This window comes from Dipodomys spectabilis, unplaced genomic scaffold, assembly GCF_019054845.1.
Source record: "Dipodomys spectabilis isolate Male_0828 unplaced genomic scaffold, ASM1905484v1 ptg000054l, whole genome shotgun sequence".
NCBI lineage: Eukaryota > Metazoa > Chordata > Mammalia > Rodentia > Heteromyidae > Dipodomys > Dipodomys spectabilis.
In genome coordinates, this window is record NW_024870731.1 from 520,059 (window position 1) to 539,514 (window position 19,456).

Genomic DNA, 19,456 nt, shown 5'->3' on the forward strand with positions numbered 1-19,456 from the left:
CCAACAAAAAAAAAAAAAAGAAAGAAATGCAGTGTCAGGGATGGGGACCAGGAACTGTTATTTTTTAAAAACCTACCTTGTTTGTTTGTTTTTTAAAGTAAATCTTAATTCTTTTGTTTGAAACTCCAAATAAAGGCAGGAAGCGGTGCCATATGCCCTTCATCACCAGTGATAAGGGGAAACAGAAGTAGGAAGGCCAAGGTCAGCCAGGGAACATAAAATGAAACTCTACCTTGAAAATAATTAATGTCGGTAGGGACTGGAGGTATGGCTCAAATGGTAGAGTACTTGCTTGAAGGAGGAGTAAGCAAGCCAAGTGCTATGATTATGATAATCATAGCTACTCAGGATCCTGTCAACCCAGGCAAATCTGAGACTTCTTACTCAACTATCAAAAAGCTGGAACTGGAAGCATTGCTCAAGTGATAGAGTCCAGCAATGGGCAAGAAAATTGAGAAAGAGCATGAGGCCTTGAGTTGAACCTCCAATACTGGCATGCATGCATGTAGACGCATACATACACAAACTTTAATAAATGGAATACTTAAGACTATGGACAATGAAAAGAAATGCTAAGAAAATATATTTTTTATGGAATTGTAATCTCTTTGTACAACTACTTAATGGAAAAGAAGAAAAAGAATGGATTTCTTTTTGCTGTGTCATATCATCTTTTGGACCCTCTGCTGGAAAAGTACAATTAAACCTTAAACAATACCTTTTAAACCCCACCATTTTAGTACTTTAAGTGTAGACAGATAGTGACATAACTGAACTTACTTTATGGATGGCCATGCTTTAACAGAGCTGTTTTTTAATGCTATTACTCTACAGTATTTTCTTTCTATAGAATAATGAAGAAGCTAATTTTTTGCGGGGGAGGGAGGAAGGGCCTAGGCCCTATGCCTGAGCTTTTGTGCTGAAGACTCGAGCACTAACACTTGAGCCACAGCTCCACTTCTGGCTTTTTTGGTAGTTAATTTGGCTCTGTAACCCTAGCTACTCAGGAGGCTGAGATCTGATCACAGTTTGAAGCTGGCCTGGACAGGAAAGTCCATGACACTCTTATCTCCAATTAACTACCAGAAAAATGGAAGTGGTGTTGTGGTTCAAAGTGGGTAACAAGCCTTGAACAAAAAAGCTCATGGACATGCCTAAGGCTCTGAGTTCAAGGCCCAAGATTGACCAAAAAAAAAAAAAAAAAATTAGATGTCACAACAGCAAAAGAATTTTTTTTTTTTTAACTTATTTCCTTTTTAAAATTAAATGTAGTAGATGTCTTTGTAACTTTCTTCAGATGACAGCAAACCTGAAAAGGATGCTGCTACTTTCAATCCATTGGATTACTGGTCTTTAAATATATACATATCCACATAATTTGAATTTTTGTAAACTCTAGCTATGCTGTCAACGATGGAAAACAGTTTTGAGTTGGCATGGTATAGAAATTAATAGGTACACTGGTCTAGAAGTGTTAAATATAGTTTTTTCCCCATTTGTACAGGGTAACTGTATTAAACATCTAAGGTCATACCTATATGGATTTGACTATGGAATTGAATATATTTCTGAATGAAAGGTTGGTAAGTATGTTAAAATTATTATACATTCTGAAAAAAAACCCTGATGGTATGCTTTTTCATTCATTTCTAAATGTGAATTAGTTTTAGAAGAATTGTCTTAGTTTGGTATTGTGGTGCAATTCTATCACTTGTGAGGCTACAACAGGATGATCTCAAATTTGAGACCATCCTGGGCTATTGAGAAAGACTAGGTTTCAAAAACCAACACTGGGGCTGGGAAGGTGGCTCAGTGGTAGAGTTTTTGCCTTGCATGCATGAGGTCCTGGTTCAATTCCTCAGCACAACATAAGCAGAAAAAGCCGGAAGTGGCACTGTGGCTTGAGCGCTAACCTTGAGCTGAAGATCTCAGGTACAGCACCCAGGCCCAGAGTTGAGGCCCCACAACCGACAAAAACAATAAAAATAAATTAAAAAAAATCCAACACTCTTGTGCTGAATTTTTTAGGAGACTATACCAGATACCAATGGGGCCTCAGAAGGATCTTATACTCTCATTACTAATTTCCAATAGAATTTGTTTAGTTTGTTGGTACTGACATTTGAACCTTTGTTTATTATGCACTACCCCTTGGACCTGTCCTCACCCCTTTTTGCTTTATTTTTTCCAACAGGGACTTGAATTTTTGTCTGGGTTGGATTTGATTCTATTTATGTATCTTGCTAGATAAATGGCTAAGATATGGTCTTGCTAAGTTTTGTTTTATTTTTGTGTGTTGTGGGGCTTGAACTCTGGGCCTGGGCACTATCCTTGAGCTCTTCAGCTCACTTCTGATTTTCCGGTGTTTTATTGGAGGTAAGAGTCTCACGGAGCTTCCTGCCCAGGCTGGCTTTGAACTGTGATCCTCAGATCTCAACCTCCTGAGTAGCTAGGATTACAGGTGTTAGCTACCGGCACTTGGCTAAGTTTTTGTTTGGCCTAGCCTTGAAACATGATCTCTGCCTTCTGAATAGTTGGGGTGGTAGGTATGAGCCACAATGCACAGCTTTCAGCTTTCAACAAGACTTAAGAACAACTTATGGAAGAATGGTGTTAAGAATATCTGGGAAGGGGGCTAGGAAGGTGGCTCAGTGGTAGAGCGCTTGCCTTGCATGCCTGAGGCCCTGGGTTCGATTCCTCAGCACCACATAAGCAAAAAGAAATGAGCCAGAAGTGGCGCTATGGCTCAAGTGGTAGAGTGCTAGCCTTGAGCTGAAGAGCTGAGGGACAGTACCCAGGCCCAGAGTTCAGGCCCCACGACCGGACCCCCCTGTCCCCCAAAAAAGAATATCTGGGAAACACAGGTAAAATTAGAAAATCATTTATCTGTGGTAAACATGAAGTTTGACTTAGCTAACCTGGGTTGGTAAAATCCAAGGCAAAAGAGTTGTCAAGTACTTCGCTTTGTTTATTTAATCACACATTCTAGTACTGGGGATTGAACTCAAAGCCTGGTCTGTGTTGTACATGTTGGCAAGTGCTCTACTATTAAAGCCACATGCCTAGTCCTTTTGTTTGAATATTATTTTTGAGACTGGGTCTCATTAACTTTGCCAGGGCTGGCCTCAAACTCAAGATCCTCCTGCCTGACTTCACTTTTCTTTTTTTGGATTGTTGCTTTCTGTAGTAGTTACTTACTAGTTTAAAAGTGCTATTTATTCTAGTCTCTAACATTCTTGTATTTTTGGTATCCATTCAATGGAGGATTAACCACATACAGCCTGTTGATAAGAGATAGTAGTTCTTAGATCTTAGCAAAGGAGGTTACTAAAGTCAAGATGTTATGTGAAGATCTGGAAATAGAGACCTAACAAATGAGAAGTCTCTGTAAACATCAATGACAACTACTATCTGAAAGAAAAGTAGATTCAAGAGCTAAATGTTAGGGTTATTTATCTTTCGTAGAAGACTCTCCAGGGTATAAATGCATATCAACATTAACGTTTTTCTGTTTTTGTTTTTTAATTTTATTTTTTATGACAGTCCTGACTTTAACTCAGGACCTGGTGCTATCCCTGAGCTTTTTATTTTTTAGCTCAATGTTAGTATACTACCACTTGAGCTATAGCTCTACTTCTGGATTTTTGTTAGTTAATTGGAGATAACCTGCCCAGGCTGGCTTAGAACTGAGATCCTCAGATCTCAGCCTCCTGACTAGATAAGTTTACAGGTATGAACTACTGGTTCCTGGTTAAAGACAGATCAATCTATCTGTCTGTCTACCTGCATGGTTTGCAAACCTTTTCTATGGTACCTTACCATGTCTTAATTCCTTTAACAGTTCTTCTTGAAGCTGGAGCAAAAAGTTGTAATTTTCTTGGACTTCCTGAGAAGGGTCAACCATCAATGTGCGAACAAGGTTAGAGCAATAAGATTTGAAGCGAATACCCATGGCACAAGTGATGGCCCCAAAATGCATATGGTTCTTGTCACTAGAGAACAAAAGAAAGCATTTTATTATCAAAACTAGCAAAGTATAACTGTCACACACCATTCATCAATGACTGTCACTTTCCTTGTGTTTGAATAAAGATTAAATCTTTTAGAATAAAAATTCAAGAAGTTGGGTATTGCATTTAAAATTGCTTAAGGATATATTGAACTATACTCTTGGCCTAACAGTAGAGTTGTTAGGAGTCTACTATAATCTGTGTATTATAATTAGTCTCTCAGGAGGAACAGTATCCTTCACAGGGCATGTAACAGCTATGCTGCGATTTAAACCTAGGACCTTGACCTTGTGCATACTGGACAGGGCTCTCCTCCTCTTTGCTGTATTTCTTAAATATCTAATGTCATGTTAATTTTTTCAACAACTATTTTTATTTTCCAGTATTTAAAATAATTTGGAAAAAAATTAAAATCAAATACAGAATAAACATTTACAGAAAATATAGAAGGCTGGGTGCTGGTGGCTCACGCCTGTAATCCTAGCTACTAGGAATGCAGTTCAAAGACAACCCAGGAAGAAAAGTCCATGAGACTCTTATCTCCAATTAACCACCAGAAAACCAGAAGTGGCGCTGTGATTCAAGTGGCAGAGTGCTAGCCTTGAGCAAAAGAAGCTCAGGGACAGTGCCCAGACCCTGAGTTCAAGCCCCATGACCCAAAAAAAAAAAAAAGACAAACCAGAAAATACAGAAGACTACTTGCTATTCTGCCTCTTACTCTTGTTTTCATTTATATTTATTTAAGTATTTATTTATATTTATTTAATTTTGCCAGTCCTGGGGATTGAACTCGGGGCCTGGGCACTGTCCCTGAGCTTCTTTGGCTCAAGGCTAGCACCTACTACTTGAGCCACAGCATCACTTCTGGCTTTTTCTGTTTATGTGGTATTGAGGAATGGAACCCAGGGTTTCATGAATGCGAGGCAAGCACTCTACCACCTAGACGTAATTTTTATTTTTTTAATATTATTAAAAAGATGAGGGCTGGGAAGATGGCTCAGTGGTAGAGCGCTTATCTTGCATGCCTGAGGCCCTGGGTTCCATTCCTCAGCACCACATAAGCAAAGAAAAAAGCTGGAAGTGATGCTGTGGCTCAAGTGGTAGAGCACTAGCCTTGAGCTGAAGAGCTGAGGGACAGCGCTCAGGCCCAGAGTTCAGGCCCCACAACTGGACCCAAAAAAATAAAAATAAAAACATGTATACAGAGAGGTTAGTCAGGTAATGAGTACTATTTCATTTTAGACGATGCTATCTTCGTTCTCTTCCAGTTTTTTCCTCCTGTCACCAACCACTAGTTGGATAGTTCATCTCACCATAATGCTGAGTGAGTACCACTCTTGTTAATTTTAAAGTCAAAGAAAACTAGCTCAAAGTCAAAATGTTCTGGTTGCTATTGTTTGATGTTCTTATACTCACCTCACCACACTGAATTTGAGATTATAGTTGCCACCACTCTGAATAATGGGAGGGTAACACATTTCCACAGTAGAAGGGTCTGCCCCAGCCAGATATTTTTTCTCTTCAATGGCCTTTTCCACAGACTCAGCCAGTTTGCTATGCCGAACTTTCTGTAAGAGTACACAGGGAGGGCTGGGAAGGTGGCACAGTGGTAGAGCACTTGCCTTGCATGCCTGAGGCCCTGGGTTCGATTCCTCAGCACCACATAAGCAAAAAGAAAAAAGCCAGGAGTGGCGCTGTGGCTCAAGTGGTAGAGCGCTAGCCTTGGGCTGAAGAGCTGAGGGACAGCGCCCAGGCCCAGAGTTCAGGCCCCACGACTGGACCCAAAAAAAAAAAAAAAGAGTACACAGGGAAAAACAAACAAACAACCCCCCCCCCCCACATTTGTTAGAGAGTGACAAGTAGAAGTGTTAGGTGCTTATATTTGAAGACAACATGCATTTTATGGTTTATAAACCATAAATATAAAGCAAATTGTAGAAGTGGAACTCAGATACTCCAAGGATTCTCAAGAAAAATAATAGGTAACTGCAATAAATTGCAGTGCATGTTTAGTTATTTTGGCCTTTACTACCAGCTTAAGTGTTAAAGTCTTAATTTCAAAGGAAGCTGAACACATTATAAAAAATGTGCAGAGAGGGGTTTATTATTGCTTTACAAAAAAAAGGACATCTTCCCTTTATACTCACCTCATCTGCATCAACTATCTCCATAACTCTTTCCTTGAAGAATTTGTTGAAGACCTCAGAGGTAATGCTGGCTGCCTTTTTCATCAAGTTGAGCTCCCCATCCTCCTTCACAGCGATGGTATAGGCCACAACTGCACTGATATCTACCTGCAGTCAAGGGACAGGACTTTCGAATATGCAAATACTACTGCCAAAGAGGCACATCTCTTCCATTTTTGAATATTATCAGAGATGCTATTCATTTATTTAGCATGCTTTATCATTAGTTTGCAGAGGTTCAAATAGTTCAAATTATGAATTTTCTCTAAGAGGCATTTAGGCTAATATGCCTCTTAAAATGTTTATTTCCGGGGCTGGGAAGGTGGCGCAGCATAGAGTGTTTGGCTCGCATGCATGAGGCCCTGGATTCCATTACTTAGCACCACATAAGCAGAAAATGCCAGAAGTGGCCCTGTGGCTCAAGTGGTAGAGCACTAGCCTTGAGCTGAAGAGCTGAGGGACAGCACTGAGGCCTAGAGTTCAGGCCCCACAACTGACGAAAAAAAAAAAAAAAGTTTATTTCCATTTCTGAAGGGTTTTGTATGGGTTGAAGAAGAAAGATAGGCAGGCAGAGAAGAAAGCAGAAAATAGTTTTGGTCATGAAATTTTTCTCAGCCTCCAACTTTAGTGTTTGGACCACCTTTTGGGGGGGAGAGGTAGTTTGTCATGAGGCTTAAACCTGGGGCCTGGGTGCTGTGTCTGAGCTCTTTTGCTCAAGCTAGCTCTCGACCACTTTAAGCCATAGCACCACTTCTAATTTTCTGGTGGTTAATTGGAGATAAGAGCCTCACAGACTTGCCTGCCTGGGCTGGCAAACCTTGATCCTCAGATGTCAGCCTCCTGGGTAGCTATGACTACAGGCCAGAGCATGAGTCACAACCCAGTACCCCCAGGTGTTATCTGTCCAGTCTGCCTTTAAACCACAATCCTCAGATCTCAGCCTCTTGACCAGCTAGGATTTTAAGTGTGACTCACTGGTGCCCGGCTATGAACTACTTTTGAAGGCCCTGCTTTCAGACTGAAAATTATGTAGCCAAAAGGGACAAAAAACCCAAAATGTGAATATTCTGGTAAAACAAAAATTCTTTGTTGGGGAAACACACACAATTTTCTCTTCTTTACTCCTAGCCTGCTGCTTTCTAGTGGTATTCTTACTTTATCAAAGCCCTCTTTGCTCAGGCAATCATTCCAGCTCTTCATGAACTCTCCAGGGAACTTGTCTTTGCTGAACACTCCAATCTTCTTGCCATTCTTGCTTTCTTTAATGGCTTCAATCATTTTGTCAAAGTTGCTCTTATTGCTTTCATTCTATGAACGTCATGGAGAAGAAAGTTAGTTTTACAACTAGACATCTCTGTTCTATTTAGAAATACACAAAGAACAGTCTAAACAATGAAAAGAATAAATTCACTAAACCCCATCTTCCTTTTTTTTGTATTTTTGGTACTAGTTCTGTGGTTTGAGCTTGGCCTGGGCACTGTCCTTGAGCTTTTGTGCTCAAGCCTAGCGATAGCACCATTTTCAGCTTTTTAGTAATTAACTAAAGATAAGAAAAAGTCTCATGGACTCAGACCCAGTCTGGCTCTGAACAGCAATCCTCAGCTCTCAGCCTCCTGAGTAGCTAGGATTACAAGTATATGCCAGTAATGCCCGGCTCCCCATCTACTTTTTTGTTACGTTATAACAAATCATATTTATACTTAACAAATCATATTTATACATATTTATACACATACTTCAGATATTTTTATATACATTAGCTGACAAGACTGGTCTTTTAGAAAAAAGCTAAGAGACTCATAAATGTGAACAAATTCTAAGGGGGAAAAACTCCCTATTTTACAGGTGGGCTGTATATAAATTTAGTTTTCCAAAGCCCATTTGTTTTGCTGTAAAACTGAGTTATTGAACTCTTTTCTTCCTAACCAACAATGAATATGTGACAGAAGTCTGTAACTACAATAACAGAGAACTATCCCATTCCTTTGATCTTTTAAACTATAAGGCATTACAGATAATTTTTCTTTACTTATTATTTTCTTTACTTTGATGGTACTGGGGTTGAACTCAAGGTTTATTAAGCCACATTCCCAACCCCTTTGCTTCTAGTTATTTTTCAGACAGGCTATTGATAGTGTCTTTGCCTAAGGCAAACCTTGCTAGTGGTTATCCTGTGATCACAGGTATGCCCTACCACACCTAACTTTGTAAAAAGTATCTCTGGTGGCACTGGTATTTGAACTGGTATTTATACTTGCTAGGCAGGCACTCTGCCACCTAAGTCATGCCCCAAAGCCCTTTTGGTTTTCTTATTTTTCAAGCAGGGTCTCTCTTTTTCCCTGGGCTGGCCTAGACTATGATTCTCCTTTTTATATATCCTCTATAGCTGGGATAACAGACACACACACACAGTATTTCACCCACCTTTGATTGAAACGGTCTTGTGAACTTTTTGTACTGAGTAGCCTGAAACTGATCCTCTTAATCTCTGCTTCCTGAATAACTAGGATTACAGATCTGAGCCACTGTGTTCAGCCCTAGTTTACCACTATTTTTTTCTTTTGCCAGTACTGGGGCTTGAACTCAGGGCCTGGGCACTGTCCCTGAGCTTCTTTTGCTCAAGGCTAACCCTCTACCACTTGAGCTCCAGAGCCACTTCTAGCTTTCTCTGTGTATGTGGTACTGAGGAATGGAACTCGGGGCTTCAAGTATGCTAGGCAAGCACTCTACCACTAAGCCATATTCTTAGTTCATCACTTTTAAACACTCTCACATTTACGATGCATTGCTGACCTTCTCTCGTATGAGTAGTGTTATGGCAGGGGCTCCATTAGCATTTTCATTGCCCTTAGTGTTGGCAATCTGTTTCAAGAATTCCACTTTTTTCTTGCTTGCCATAAAGATGATTTTGTCATCACAGAAGACCATGATAGTATCAGTTAGTTCATAACCAAAGAGCCATGTCTATGGGAAAAGACAACAGTTAAGAAAAATGTGTAGGTAAAAAAAACAGCACTTATATAGAAACATTTATAGACAAGTAAGGTACCTAGGGTTAACCTTAAAATCTGGGATGAGGCAGCTTCAATGTGAATATAAGATGGGTCAGAATTGACAGTTTACTCAAGTGTAATGAGTACATGGAAGTTCAGTATAATGTTTGCTTTATTTTTTGCCTAGGGCTTGAACTAGTGTCCCTGAGCCTCTCTGTGCTCAAGGGTAGCACTCTACTACTTGAGCCACAGTGCCTCTTCCAATCTTTTCTGAGTAGTTCATTGGAGATAAGAGTCTCACAGACTTTCCTGCCCAGGCTTGCTCTGAACTGTGATCCTCAGATCTCAGACTCCTGAGTAGCTAGGGTTATAGGCATAAGTCACCAGCACCCAGCTATGGTCTGCTTTTTTTTTTTTTGGTCGGTCATGGGGCTTGAACTTTGGGCCTAGGTGCTGTCCCTCAGCTCTTCAGCTCAAGGCTAGCACTCTACCACTTGAGCCATAGTGCCACTTATGGTTTTCTGGTAGTTAATTGGAGACAAGAGTCTCACTAACATTCCTGCAGACATTCCTGCCCTGGCTTGGCTTTGAACAATACTCAGATCTCAGCCTCCTGACTACCTAGTATTACAGGCGTGAGCCATGGGTGCCTAGCTCTGTCTGCTTTTTTTTGGGGGGGGGGGGGAAGGGGAGGAGAGGGGAGGTCTGGTCCTGGGGCCTGAACTCTGGGCCTGGGCGCTGTCCTTCAGCTCTTACCTCAAGGCTAGCGCTCTACCACTTGAGCCACAGCACCACTTCTGGCTTTTTTCTTTTTGCTTATGTGGTGCTGAGGAATCAAACCCAGGACCTTATGCATGCTAGGCAAGCGCTCTCTACCACTGAACCACTTTCCCATCCCCAATCTGTCTGCTTTTTGATGTCTGAAATATTCCTTGATAAAAACTGTCAAATCATTTGGACAGCTTGTTTCTATTTTTACTTTTTTTCTGATGCTGGGGATCAAACCTAGGGCCCTTGCAAAGTAAAGCTCACACCAGCTATTAGACAACTGTTTATAGCACCTCAATCGCTGCTTAATTTCAACATGTACAAAAATGCCCTGAAGAACTATGCCTTCTACCTCCTTAAAGCATGCTGATTGCTTAGTATAATAATTCAGTTCTCTCTTCTCCTTCAAAAAGGTTTGACATTTTTTGCTGGGTATATAGCCTAACAAGGCTTTATTTACCATCTTTTCTTGTATCTATGTGTGGCCATATAATTCAATTTTGGTGGGCAAGTAGAAACATTATATAGGACTTCAAGTAAGTCTTCTTTAAAAAAGGATCTTAATTGTAACCCCTCTGTACATCACCTTTATAATAATAAAACAATTTTTTTAAAGTTAGGATGCCCATTTTCTTCCTTTTTATCAATAGTTTGTTTCATTTATATACACATGGAACATGGATCTTTGGAAAAGCCAGGTCCCAGAAGACCATATAAAAAAGAAGTATTTTACTTAACCCACTATTACTTAGGTTTCTTATGTTCTATCAGTTAAATATTCTTTTTTCTTTATGTTCTAAATCAGTACTAAGTCCAATAGAACTTTATTGAGTGATAAAAATAACCTGTGTCTGTCTGTTCAATGTGGTAGCCATTTTTGAGGTACCTGAAACATAGCTGCTAGGATTATTTTAATTATTTTAATTTTATTTTTGTGGTGCTGGAGGTCAAATCTAGGGCCTCCAAATGTTAAAGACATCTATCAATTAGGTATACATTCAGACCCAGGAATTATTTTTTTGTTTTTCTTTTTGGAGCTGGTCCTGGGATTTGAACTCAGGGCCTAGTCGCTGTGTCTAAGCTTCTTTTTGTTCAAGGCTATCATTCTATCACTTGAGCCATAGCTCCATGTTTGTTTTGGGGGGAGTAAGAGTCTCATGGACTTTCCTTCCCAGGCTGACTTCAAACCACAACCCCCAGATCTCAGCCTCCTGATTATGGGCATGAGCCACTGGTACCTGGCCCATAATTAAAATTTTAATGTGTCTACAATACTAAACAGTGCCAGAGATGATTCAACGATATTAAAGGATGAAAACTGCAAACCTCTCACCTGTAAGGCAGTGGACTTGGCATAGACAATTTCTTCATCAACACCCACCGATACAACAATAGCATCAACATTGGCATATTCATCTTCTCCTTTCTGAAAAAGAGCAGGTAGTCATTTTCTTTTCACACTAGCAAAACAGAAGTGAAGACTTCAGTTATTTACCATGATATGTCTCTTGTTTGTTTTTTCCCTTTTTGGTTGGTTATAGAGCCTGAACTCTGGGCCTAGGCACTGTCCCTCAGCTCTTCAGCTCAAGGCTAGTCCTCTACCACTTGAGCCACGGCGCTACTTCTGGTTTTCTAGTGGTTTATTGGAGATAAGAATCTCATGGGGGCTGGGAAGGTGGCTCAGTGGTAGAGCTCTTGCCTTGCATGCCTGAGGCCCTGGGTTCGATTCCTCAGCATCACATAAGCAAAAAGAAAAAAGCCAGGAGTGGCGCTGTGGCTCAAGTGGTAGAGCGCTAGCCTTGGCCTGAAGAGCTGAGGGACAGCGCCCAGGCCCAGAGTTCAGGCCCCATGACCGGACCCCCCAAAAAAAGAATCTCATGGACTTTCTTGTCCCAGATGGCTTTGAACAACGATCCTCAGATCCTCAGATCTCAGCCTCCTGAGTAGTTAGGATTACAGGCGTGAGCCATCAGTACCCAGCTCAATCAGTTTCTTATTGCCATATTTACATATATATTTAAATGCTGGCACTGAGGTTTGGACTCAGGACCTAAGTGCTGCCCCTGAGCTCTTTTGCTCAAGGCTAGTGCTCTACCACTTGAGCCACAGATCCCCTTGTGGCTCTTTAGTGGTTAATTGGAGATAAGAATCTCACTGGTTTTTCTGCCTGTGCTGGCTTTGAACCATGATCCTCAGATCTAAGCCTCCTGAGTAGTTAGGATTACAGGCAGGAGCTACCAGCACCCTATTGCCTTATTTCTTAATATAGAAAAGTAGCTAAATCACTTTGTAACTTTTTTTTTTTGGGGGGTCGTGGGGCCTGAACTCTGGGCCTGGGCGCTGTCCCTCAGCTCTTCAGCTCAAGGCTAGCGCTCTACCACTTGAGCCACAGCGCCACTTCCGGCTTTTTTCTTTTTGCTTATGTGGTGCAGAGGAATCGAACCCAGGGCCTCGAGCATGCAAGGCAAGCGCTCTACCACTGAGCCACCTTCCCAGCCTGTAACTCTTTTTCTTTGAAATGTATTGCAATGTAGCCCAGGCTGCCTCAAATGTGATTCTTCTACCTCAGTCTTAATTAGTTTGTAAGCATGAACCACCATACCTGAGCCTTGCTCACATTCTAATCACTCCTCACCCTCCAGTACTAGGATTTTAAATCAAAGTTTCAAGCCTGTAGCCCAGGCCCAGAGTTCAAGCCCCACGCCTGATAAAAATAAATAAAACGAAGCAAGATAAAACACCAAGGAAAACAAAAAACTGGTTTGTCTAGGTCATGTGATGCCATGGGGGGGAAAAAAAAATCAATGGGAGAAAGGAAAAGTAGTGATTTTTCCATTTCTATCTAAAAGCAAAAACATTTACACGATAGTAACAATGTAAATAAGTGACAGTAACTGACTTTGATAAAAATTGTGAATAGAGATTAAGAAGGCTAATGGGCCGGCGCTGGTGGCTCACGCCTGTAATCCTAACTACTCAGGAGGCTGAGATCTGAGGATCACGATTCAAAGCCAGTCTGGGCAGGAAAGTCATGAAACTCTTAGCTCCAATAAACCACCAGAAAACCAGAAGTGGTGCTGTGGCTCAAGTGGTAGAGCACTCACCTTGAGCTGAAGAGCTGAGGGACAGTGCCCAGGCCCAGAGTTCAAGCCCCATGACCGAGGGGAAAAAAAAAAAGGATAAAATTTCAAGTATCAGGAAGTAGAGAAGTTGTAATAAAGTCCTAATCTACCATAAATATCTATAATTCACAAGTCAAGAAATGGCAACACATGGGGGCTGGGAAGGTGGCTCAGTGGTAGAGTGCTTGCCTTGCATGCCTGAGGCCCTGGGTTCGATTCCTCAGCACCACATAAGAAAAAAGGAAAAAAAAAAAAGCCAGAAGTGGCGCTGTGGCTCAAGTGGTAGAGCGCTAGCTTTGAGCTGAAGAGCTGAGGGACAGCGCCCAGGCCCAGAGTTCAGGCCCCACAACTGGACCCCCCAAAAAAAGAAATGGCAACACAGAGACATTATTTAGAAATATGAAAAAAGTCCCAGGCGGGCTGGGAAGATGGCTCAGTGGTAAAGTGCTTGCCTTGCATGCCTGAGGCCCTGGGTTCAATTCCTCAGCACCACATAAGAAAAAAGAAAAAAAAAAAGCCGGAAGTGGCGCTGTGGCTCAAGTGGTAGAGTGCTAGCCTTGAGCTGCATAGCTGAGGGATAGCGCCCAGGCCCAGAGTACAGGCCCCATGACCGGATCCCCCCCCAAAAAGAAAAAAAAGTCCCAGGCACCAGTGGTTCATGACTATAATACTAGCTACTCAGGAGGTTGAGATCTGAGGATCTATGAAACTCGGTTATTTTGGTCCTGGAGCTTGAACTCAGAGCCTGGGTGCTGTCCCTGAGCCTTTTTGTGCTCAAGGCTAACACTCTACCACTTGAGCCACAAGGCCACTTCTGGCTTTTTCTAAGTAGCATATTGGAGATAAGAGTCTAAAGGAGTTTTCTGCCTGGGCTAGCTTCAAACCACAATCTTAGACTCCTGGGTAGCTAGGATTACAGGCATGAGTCACCAGCTCCAGGCTTCTAGTAAACTTGTCTCCAATTAACCAACAAAAAGAGTGGAGTGGTAACTCAAGCTGGCAGAGTGCTAGCTTTGAGTACAAAAGCTCAGGGACAGGGCCCTGGCCCTGAGTTCAAGCCTGAGGACTTGGGCGGGGGGGGGGGGGGGGGGGGGGGGGGTGAAAGGAAGAGAATAACTGAAAGCACTTGCCTTTAAGGCAGGTAACTTTTTAAGGTTTTCAGAAAAACTATGATTTCTTAGGGCCAGGTACCATGTTCTAAGTCTTTAATCCCAGCAACTTGGGAAGAAGAGCTGGGGAAAATCGTGATTCAATACAGCACACCTTTAATTCAAATTATGTGCAAGGAGTCAAGGAAATCATGAGGCATTGGTAGGAATATCAAAAAATAACCAAAGCAAAAAGGTCTGGGGCATGGTTCAATGAATTAAGTGCCTGCCTAGTTAGCACAAACCTTGAGTTCAAACCTCAATACTGAAAAAGGAAAAATAAAATACAATTAAGCTTTTGTGCTCAAGGCTAACAATGTTCTACCATTTGAGCCACAGCATCACTTCTAGCTGTTTTTTTTGTTTTTTTGTCGGTCGTGGGGCTTGAACTCTGGGCCTGGGCGCTGTCCCTCAGCTCTTCAGCTCAAGGAGAGCGCTCTACCACTTGAGCTACAGCGCTACTTCTGGTTTTCTGGTGGTTTATTGGAGATAGGAGTCTCACGGTCTCTCCTGCCCGGACTGGCTTTGAATCGCGATCCTCAGATCTCAGCCTCCTGAGTAGCTAGGATTACAGGCGTGAGCCACCAGCGCCCGGCTCTAGCTGTTTTTTGATGGTTAATTGGAGATAAGGTCTCATGGACTTTCCTGTCCTGGCTGGCTTCAAATAGAGGTTCTCAATTCTCAGCCTTCTGAGTAACTAGGATTACACTAGTGCCTGGCTTAAAACTAATTTTTAACGTGAGAACTAAGTAAAATGTAACACAAAATATGTAAAAGTTTATGTGAGATCTAAACAATAAAAGATGGGAAAATACAGAGTCAAAGAACACCAACCTTCCCTTTGAACCAAATGGGTAATATAAAAGGAAAACTGTGTTTGTGTGCGCATGCACACATGCTGAAGTTTGAAGTCTGAGCCAGGGTACTGTCTCTAAGCTTTTTCACTCAAGATTGGCGCTCTTTCCATTGAGTCACAGCTCTATTTCTGGCTTTTTGCTGGTTAAAAGGAGGTAAGACTCAATGACTTTCCTGCCAGGGCTGGCTTTGAACCACAATCCTCAGATCTCAGACTCCTGTGTAGCTAGGATTATTGATATGAGCAACTAGCACCTGGCTTGAAAAAAGAACATTTTTTAAAGTTCGGTTATAGTTAGGATTCTCACATAATTTATTACTGAATTGTAGAGAAGGATGTGCCAATAACAGCCACACAGGAACAACAGGTGAATAGCTGCAGAAAAGGAAGGTCACTGTAATTAGCGCTTACATGAAAATCAGTTCAAACCCAGATACCTGAAAGCTCAGAAATTTGGCATTGGTGTTCACTGAACAGCTAACTACATGCCAGGGTGAACAGTTAGTAATAGGATACAAAAATATATATACAAAGTAGATAGTTAAACAGGGACACAGTAGAGCATGTCTGCAATACCTACACTCAGAAAACTGAGACAGGATGATAATAAGTTCCAATCTACCCTGGACAACACACGACCCCAGCTCAGCAAAAGGGAGAGAGAACTGACAAATGGGATTGCATCAAGCTGTCCTTTGCACATCAAAGAACAGTTACCTAAAAAGACAACTTATAGAATGGGAGATCTTTGCCAGGTCTACAAACGACAAGGGTCTAATACCCAGAGTATTCAACCACCAAAGAATCAATCAACAGCCTGGTTAATAAATGGGTAAAGGAGCTAAAAAAAGTCTCAGAAGTAATAAGAATGGCCAATAAACACATAAAGAAATGCTCAATGTTTCTGGCCATAAAGGAAACAAACAACACTGAGATTCTATCTCACACCAGTAAGAGGGGCCATCATCAAGAATATGAACAACAAATGCTGGCAGAAACACGGGAAAAAAGAATCCTATTGCATAGTTGCTGGAAATGTAAAATAGTATAACCACTCTAGAAGGTGGTTTAGAGATTCCTCAAAACACTATACTTAAAACCACTCTAAGCCAGTTGCTGGTGGCTCACGCCTGTAATCCTAGCTACTCAGGAGGCTGAGATCTGAGGATCACGGTTCAAAGCCAGCTTGGACAGGAAAGTCCATGAAATTCTTATCTCCAATAAATCACCAGAAAACCAGAAGTGGCATTGTGGCTCAAGTGATAGAGCGCTAGCCTTCAGCTGAAGAGCTGAGGGACAACACTCAGGCCCAGAGTTCAAGCCCCAGACCAACAACAAACAAAAAAAACCCAAAAACAAAAAAAAACAAAAACAAAAAACTACTCTATGTCTACCCAGAAGGCCGAGATCTGAGGATCTGAGGATCCTGCTAGTGCAAGCAAGAAAGTGAGACTCTTGTCTCCAATTAACCACCAAAAAACCAGAAGTGGCATTATGGCTGAAAGTGTGACAGTGCTAGACTTGAACAAAAAGAGCTCAGGGACAGTGCCCAGGATCAGAGTTCAAGCTGCATAACTGACCAAAAAAAAAAAAGACACTTGCACATCCATATTTAGTGTTGCACTATTCATGATTACCAAGTTATAGAAACAGCCCAAATGCCGTACAATGGATGAATGGATCAAGAAAATATTATATACATATGTATATGTTTATACACACACACACAAACTAGGTGGGTATATATAATTTATACACACATATATGTAAGTATATATATGAGTGTGTACTCATTATATATTGTACTTAGAACTAGGTGGTGGGAATGTACATTGTGTATACACACACATAAACGAAAGGGAATTTTCGTCATCTATCAGAAATTGATGTTATTTGCAGGGAAATGAATGGACCTAGAAAATTAAGTAAATCTACCTCAGAGACAAAGAGTGCATATTTTCTCTCACATGTGGAAGTTAGATCTAAACAAAACATACACAAGGTTGGGGCTGGGAAGATGGCTCAGTGGTAGAGCGCTTGCCTTGCATGCATGAGGCCCTGGGTTCGATTCCTCAGCACCATATAAACAAAAAGAAAAAAGCCGGAAGTGGCGCTGTGGCTCAAGTGGTAGAGTGCTGGCCTTGAGCTGAAGAGCTGAGGGACAGCGCCCAGACCCAGAGTTCAGGCCCCATGACCGAACCCCCCCCCCAAAAAAAAAACATACACAAGGTCATACACATATAAACACAAATTGACTATAGTATGGTATATTCAGGGGAGGATTCCAGTGGTGTAACAATGTTACAATGTTATAAACAATGTTTGCCAGTAGATTAACAAAATGAATACCAGGAAATGTGTTTCTTTTTTTTTTTGGAGGGGGGGACATGAATGGAGAGAGGAAAGGAAGGCAACTAGTCACATTGAATGTACATGTGAAAAAGGAACTAAATAATATAAGGGGGATGGATGAGTTTGGAAAGATGGGGGATAATCATGGAAGGGGTAACATCAACCAAGATACACTATACTCATAAACTGACATGTTGAGTTGAAACCCCTTTATAAAAAACAAAAGCAGAAAACTAAGTTGCTGGGTACTGATAGCTCACACATACAATCCTAGCTACTGAGGAGGCTGAAGTCTGGAAGATTATACTTTCATTAAGACTCCGTTTCCAAAATAAACAGCAAAAAACCTGAGTTAAGCAAACACGAGGTCTTGAGTTCAAATCTGAATGATGACAAACAAACAAAAAATGAGATAAGTAGAAGTAATTCACTGCTATTCTGAAAGTAATACAGGAAAAACCTAAGTGAGAAACCAAGCTAAAATAAAAATCAGCAAAGCAACTGTCAGAATTGACACACTGTATCTTACTAGTTTTCACTAGCAAACTTCCTTTTTGGGATCATAGCCACCCACTATCCTAATGCTGACAAAAAGAATTACATGAATGAATGCAATGGATTACTATAGCAAATTCTCTTCAAAACAGATGCAATTCTGACGCTTAATAAAATTTTAAGTGATAAAAGGCAGACCTTCGTCAAGGTCTTCCCACAGGATGATGTACTAAAGGTAAATAATAGGTTTTATATGATAGATATGCCTGAACATTGTAACTCTCTCTCCAAGTGTCTGAACCCCCAGGATGATAAGTAAACTGTTTCATCCACTGGATGACATAAATCATATTAGCTAAAAATAATCACAATCCATAAAGGCTGGAAATCCTTGAATAAGGAACCAGTGAATACAAGGATATGGGAGAAACTTACAGCCTACTTTCATGATGCACCACTTAAAGCAGAAACAGGAGTTGTGATTCCTTTCTGCTCTTAGTAGGTCTAACTTAAAACACAAAAGGTAGGACTGGTGTAGACTCAAATGTCCAAAAAGAATTAGAAAACAATAGGAGAGTCACTAAGGAGATCTGTTCAATGTGCTGTTTGGTGGTGGTGTGTATGTGTGTGTGGGGGGGGGGGGATGGGGGGGGGTTGGGGATCCAACCCAGGGCCTCACACACACTTGGCAAGCACATTAGCACTGAATTGCACTCCCCAACACACAATTTCAATTTCGTCATCAGTCTTATTTTCCGATCTCTTAAATGAATTCCTCATCTGTGGATTGAAAATATTTAAGGGAAAAAGGATGACATCTGTTCTGATCATGAAAACATTTTCTCCTTTTTTTTTTTTTTTGTCGGTCGTGGGACTTGAACTCTGGGCCTGGGTGCTGTCCCTCAGCTCTTCAGCTCAAGGCGAGCGCTCTACCACTTGAGCTACAGCGCCACTTCTGGTTTTTTAAGTAGTATAATTATTGGAGATAGGAGTCTCACAGTTTTTCCTGCCCGGGCTGGCTTTGAACCGAGATCCTCAGATCTCAGCCTCCTGAGTAGCTAGGATTACATGCGTGAGCCACAGGTGCCCGGCTCTCCTGATTTTTTTAAACAATGAAACAACTATTTATAAAGCACTTACATTTAGTTTTACACATTTGTACTGTATTACTATTATTTGATATGTTTGAGGGAGAGGGTATACTGAACTAATCCATCAAGATATTCAGAACAAAGAATAAAAAGGCTGATAGCAGGAATGAAAAGGCTTCATGTTTAAGTGTGCAATATTGCAATTGTTTTAGGACATAAGTTATGAAAAATGTAATTTATAATAAAAAATTTTATTTGCTATAGCCTTAAAATAACTTGAACTCTGAATTACTGGGACTGCAAACAACCTCAAAGGTATATAATTTCAGGGTTTATGGTGGGAGAAAGGGCTTCTGATTATTACTATTATCTAAAGATGTACTAACCATCAGAAGATCTTGGGTGCTGGGGGCTCATGGCTGTTAGTCCTAGCTA

General features: G+C 41.2%; 1 protein-coding gene across 1 annotated transcript in view; it reads right to left on the bottom strand.

Annotated features, from left to right (window-relative positions):
* Supt16h (SPT16 homolog, facilitates chromatin remodeling subunit) overlaps positions 1 to 19,456 on the bottom strand; it is a 45,037-nt gene that overhangs the window by 23,439 nt on the left and 2,142 nt on the right. Inside the window, exons 2-7 of the mRNA XM_042679750.1 lie at positions 11,291 to 11,383; positions 8,990 to 9,160; positions 7,352 to 7,504; positions 6,158 to 6,304; positions 5,427 to 5,578; positions 3,820 to 3,992 (exon numbers count right to left, since the gene is read on the bottom strand). Coding sequence (XP_042535684.1) covers positions 3,820 to 3,992; positions 5,427 to 5,578; positions 6,158 to 6,304; positions 7,352 to 7,504; positions 8,990 to 9,160; positions 11,291 to 11,383 — 889 coding nt within the window. The remainder of the gene's footprint in view (positions 1 to 3,819; positions 3,993 to 5,426; positions 5,579 to 6,157; positions 6,305 to 7,351; positions 7,505 to 8,989; positions 9,161 to 11,290; positions 11,384 to 19,456) is intronic.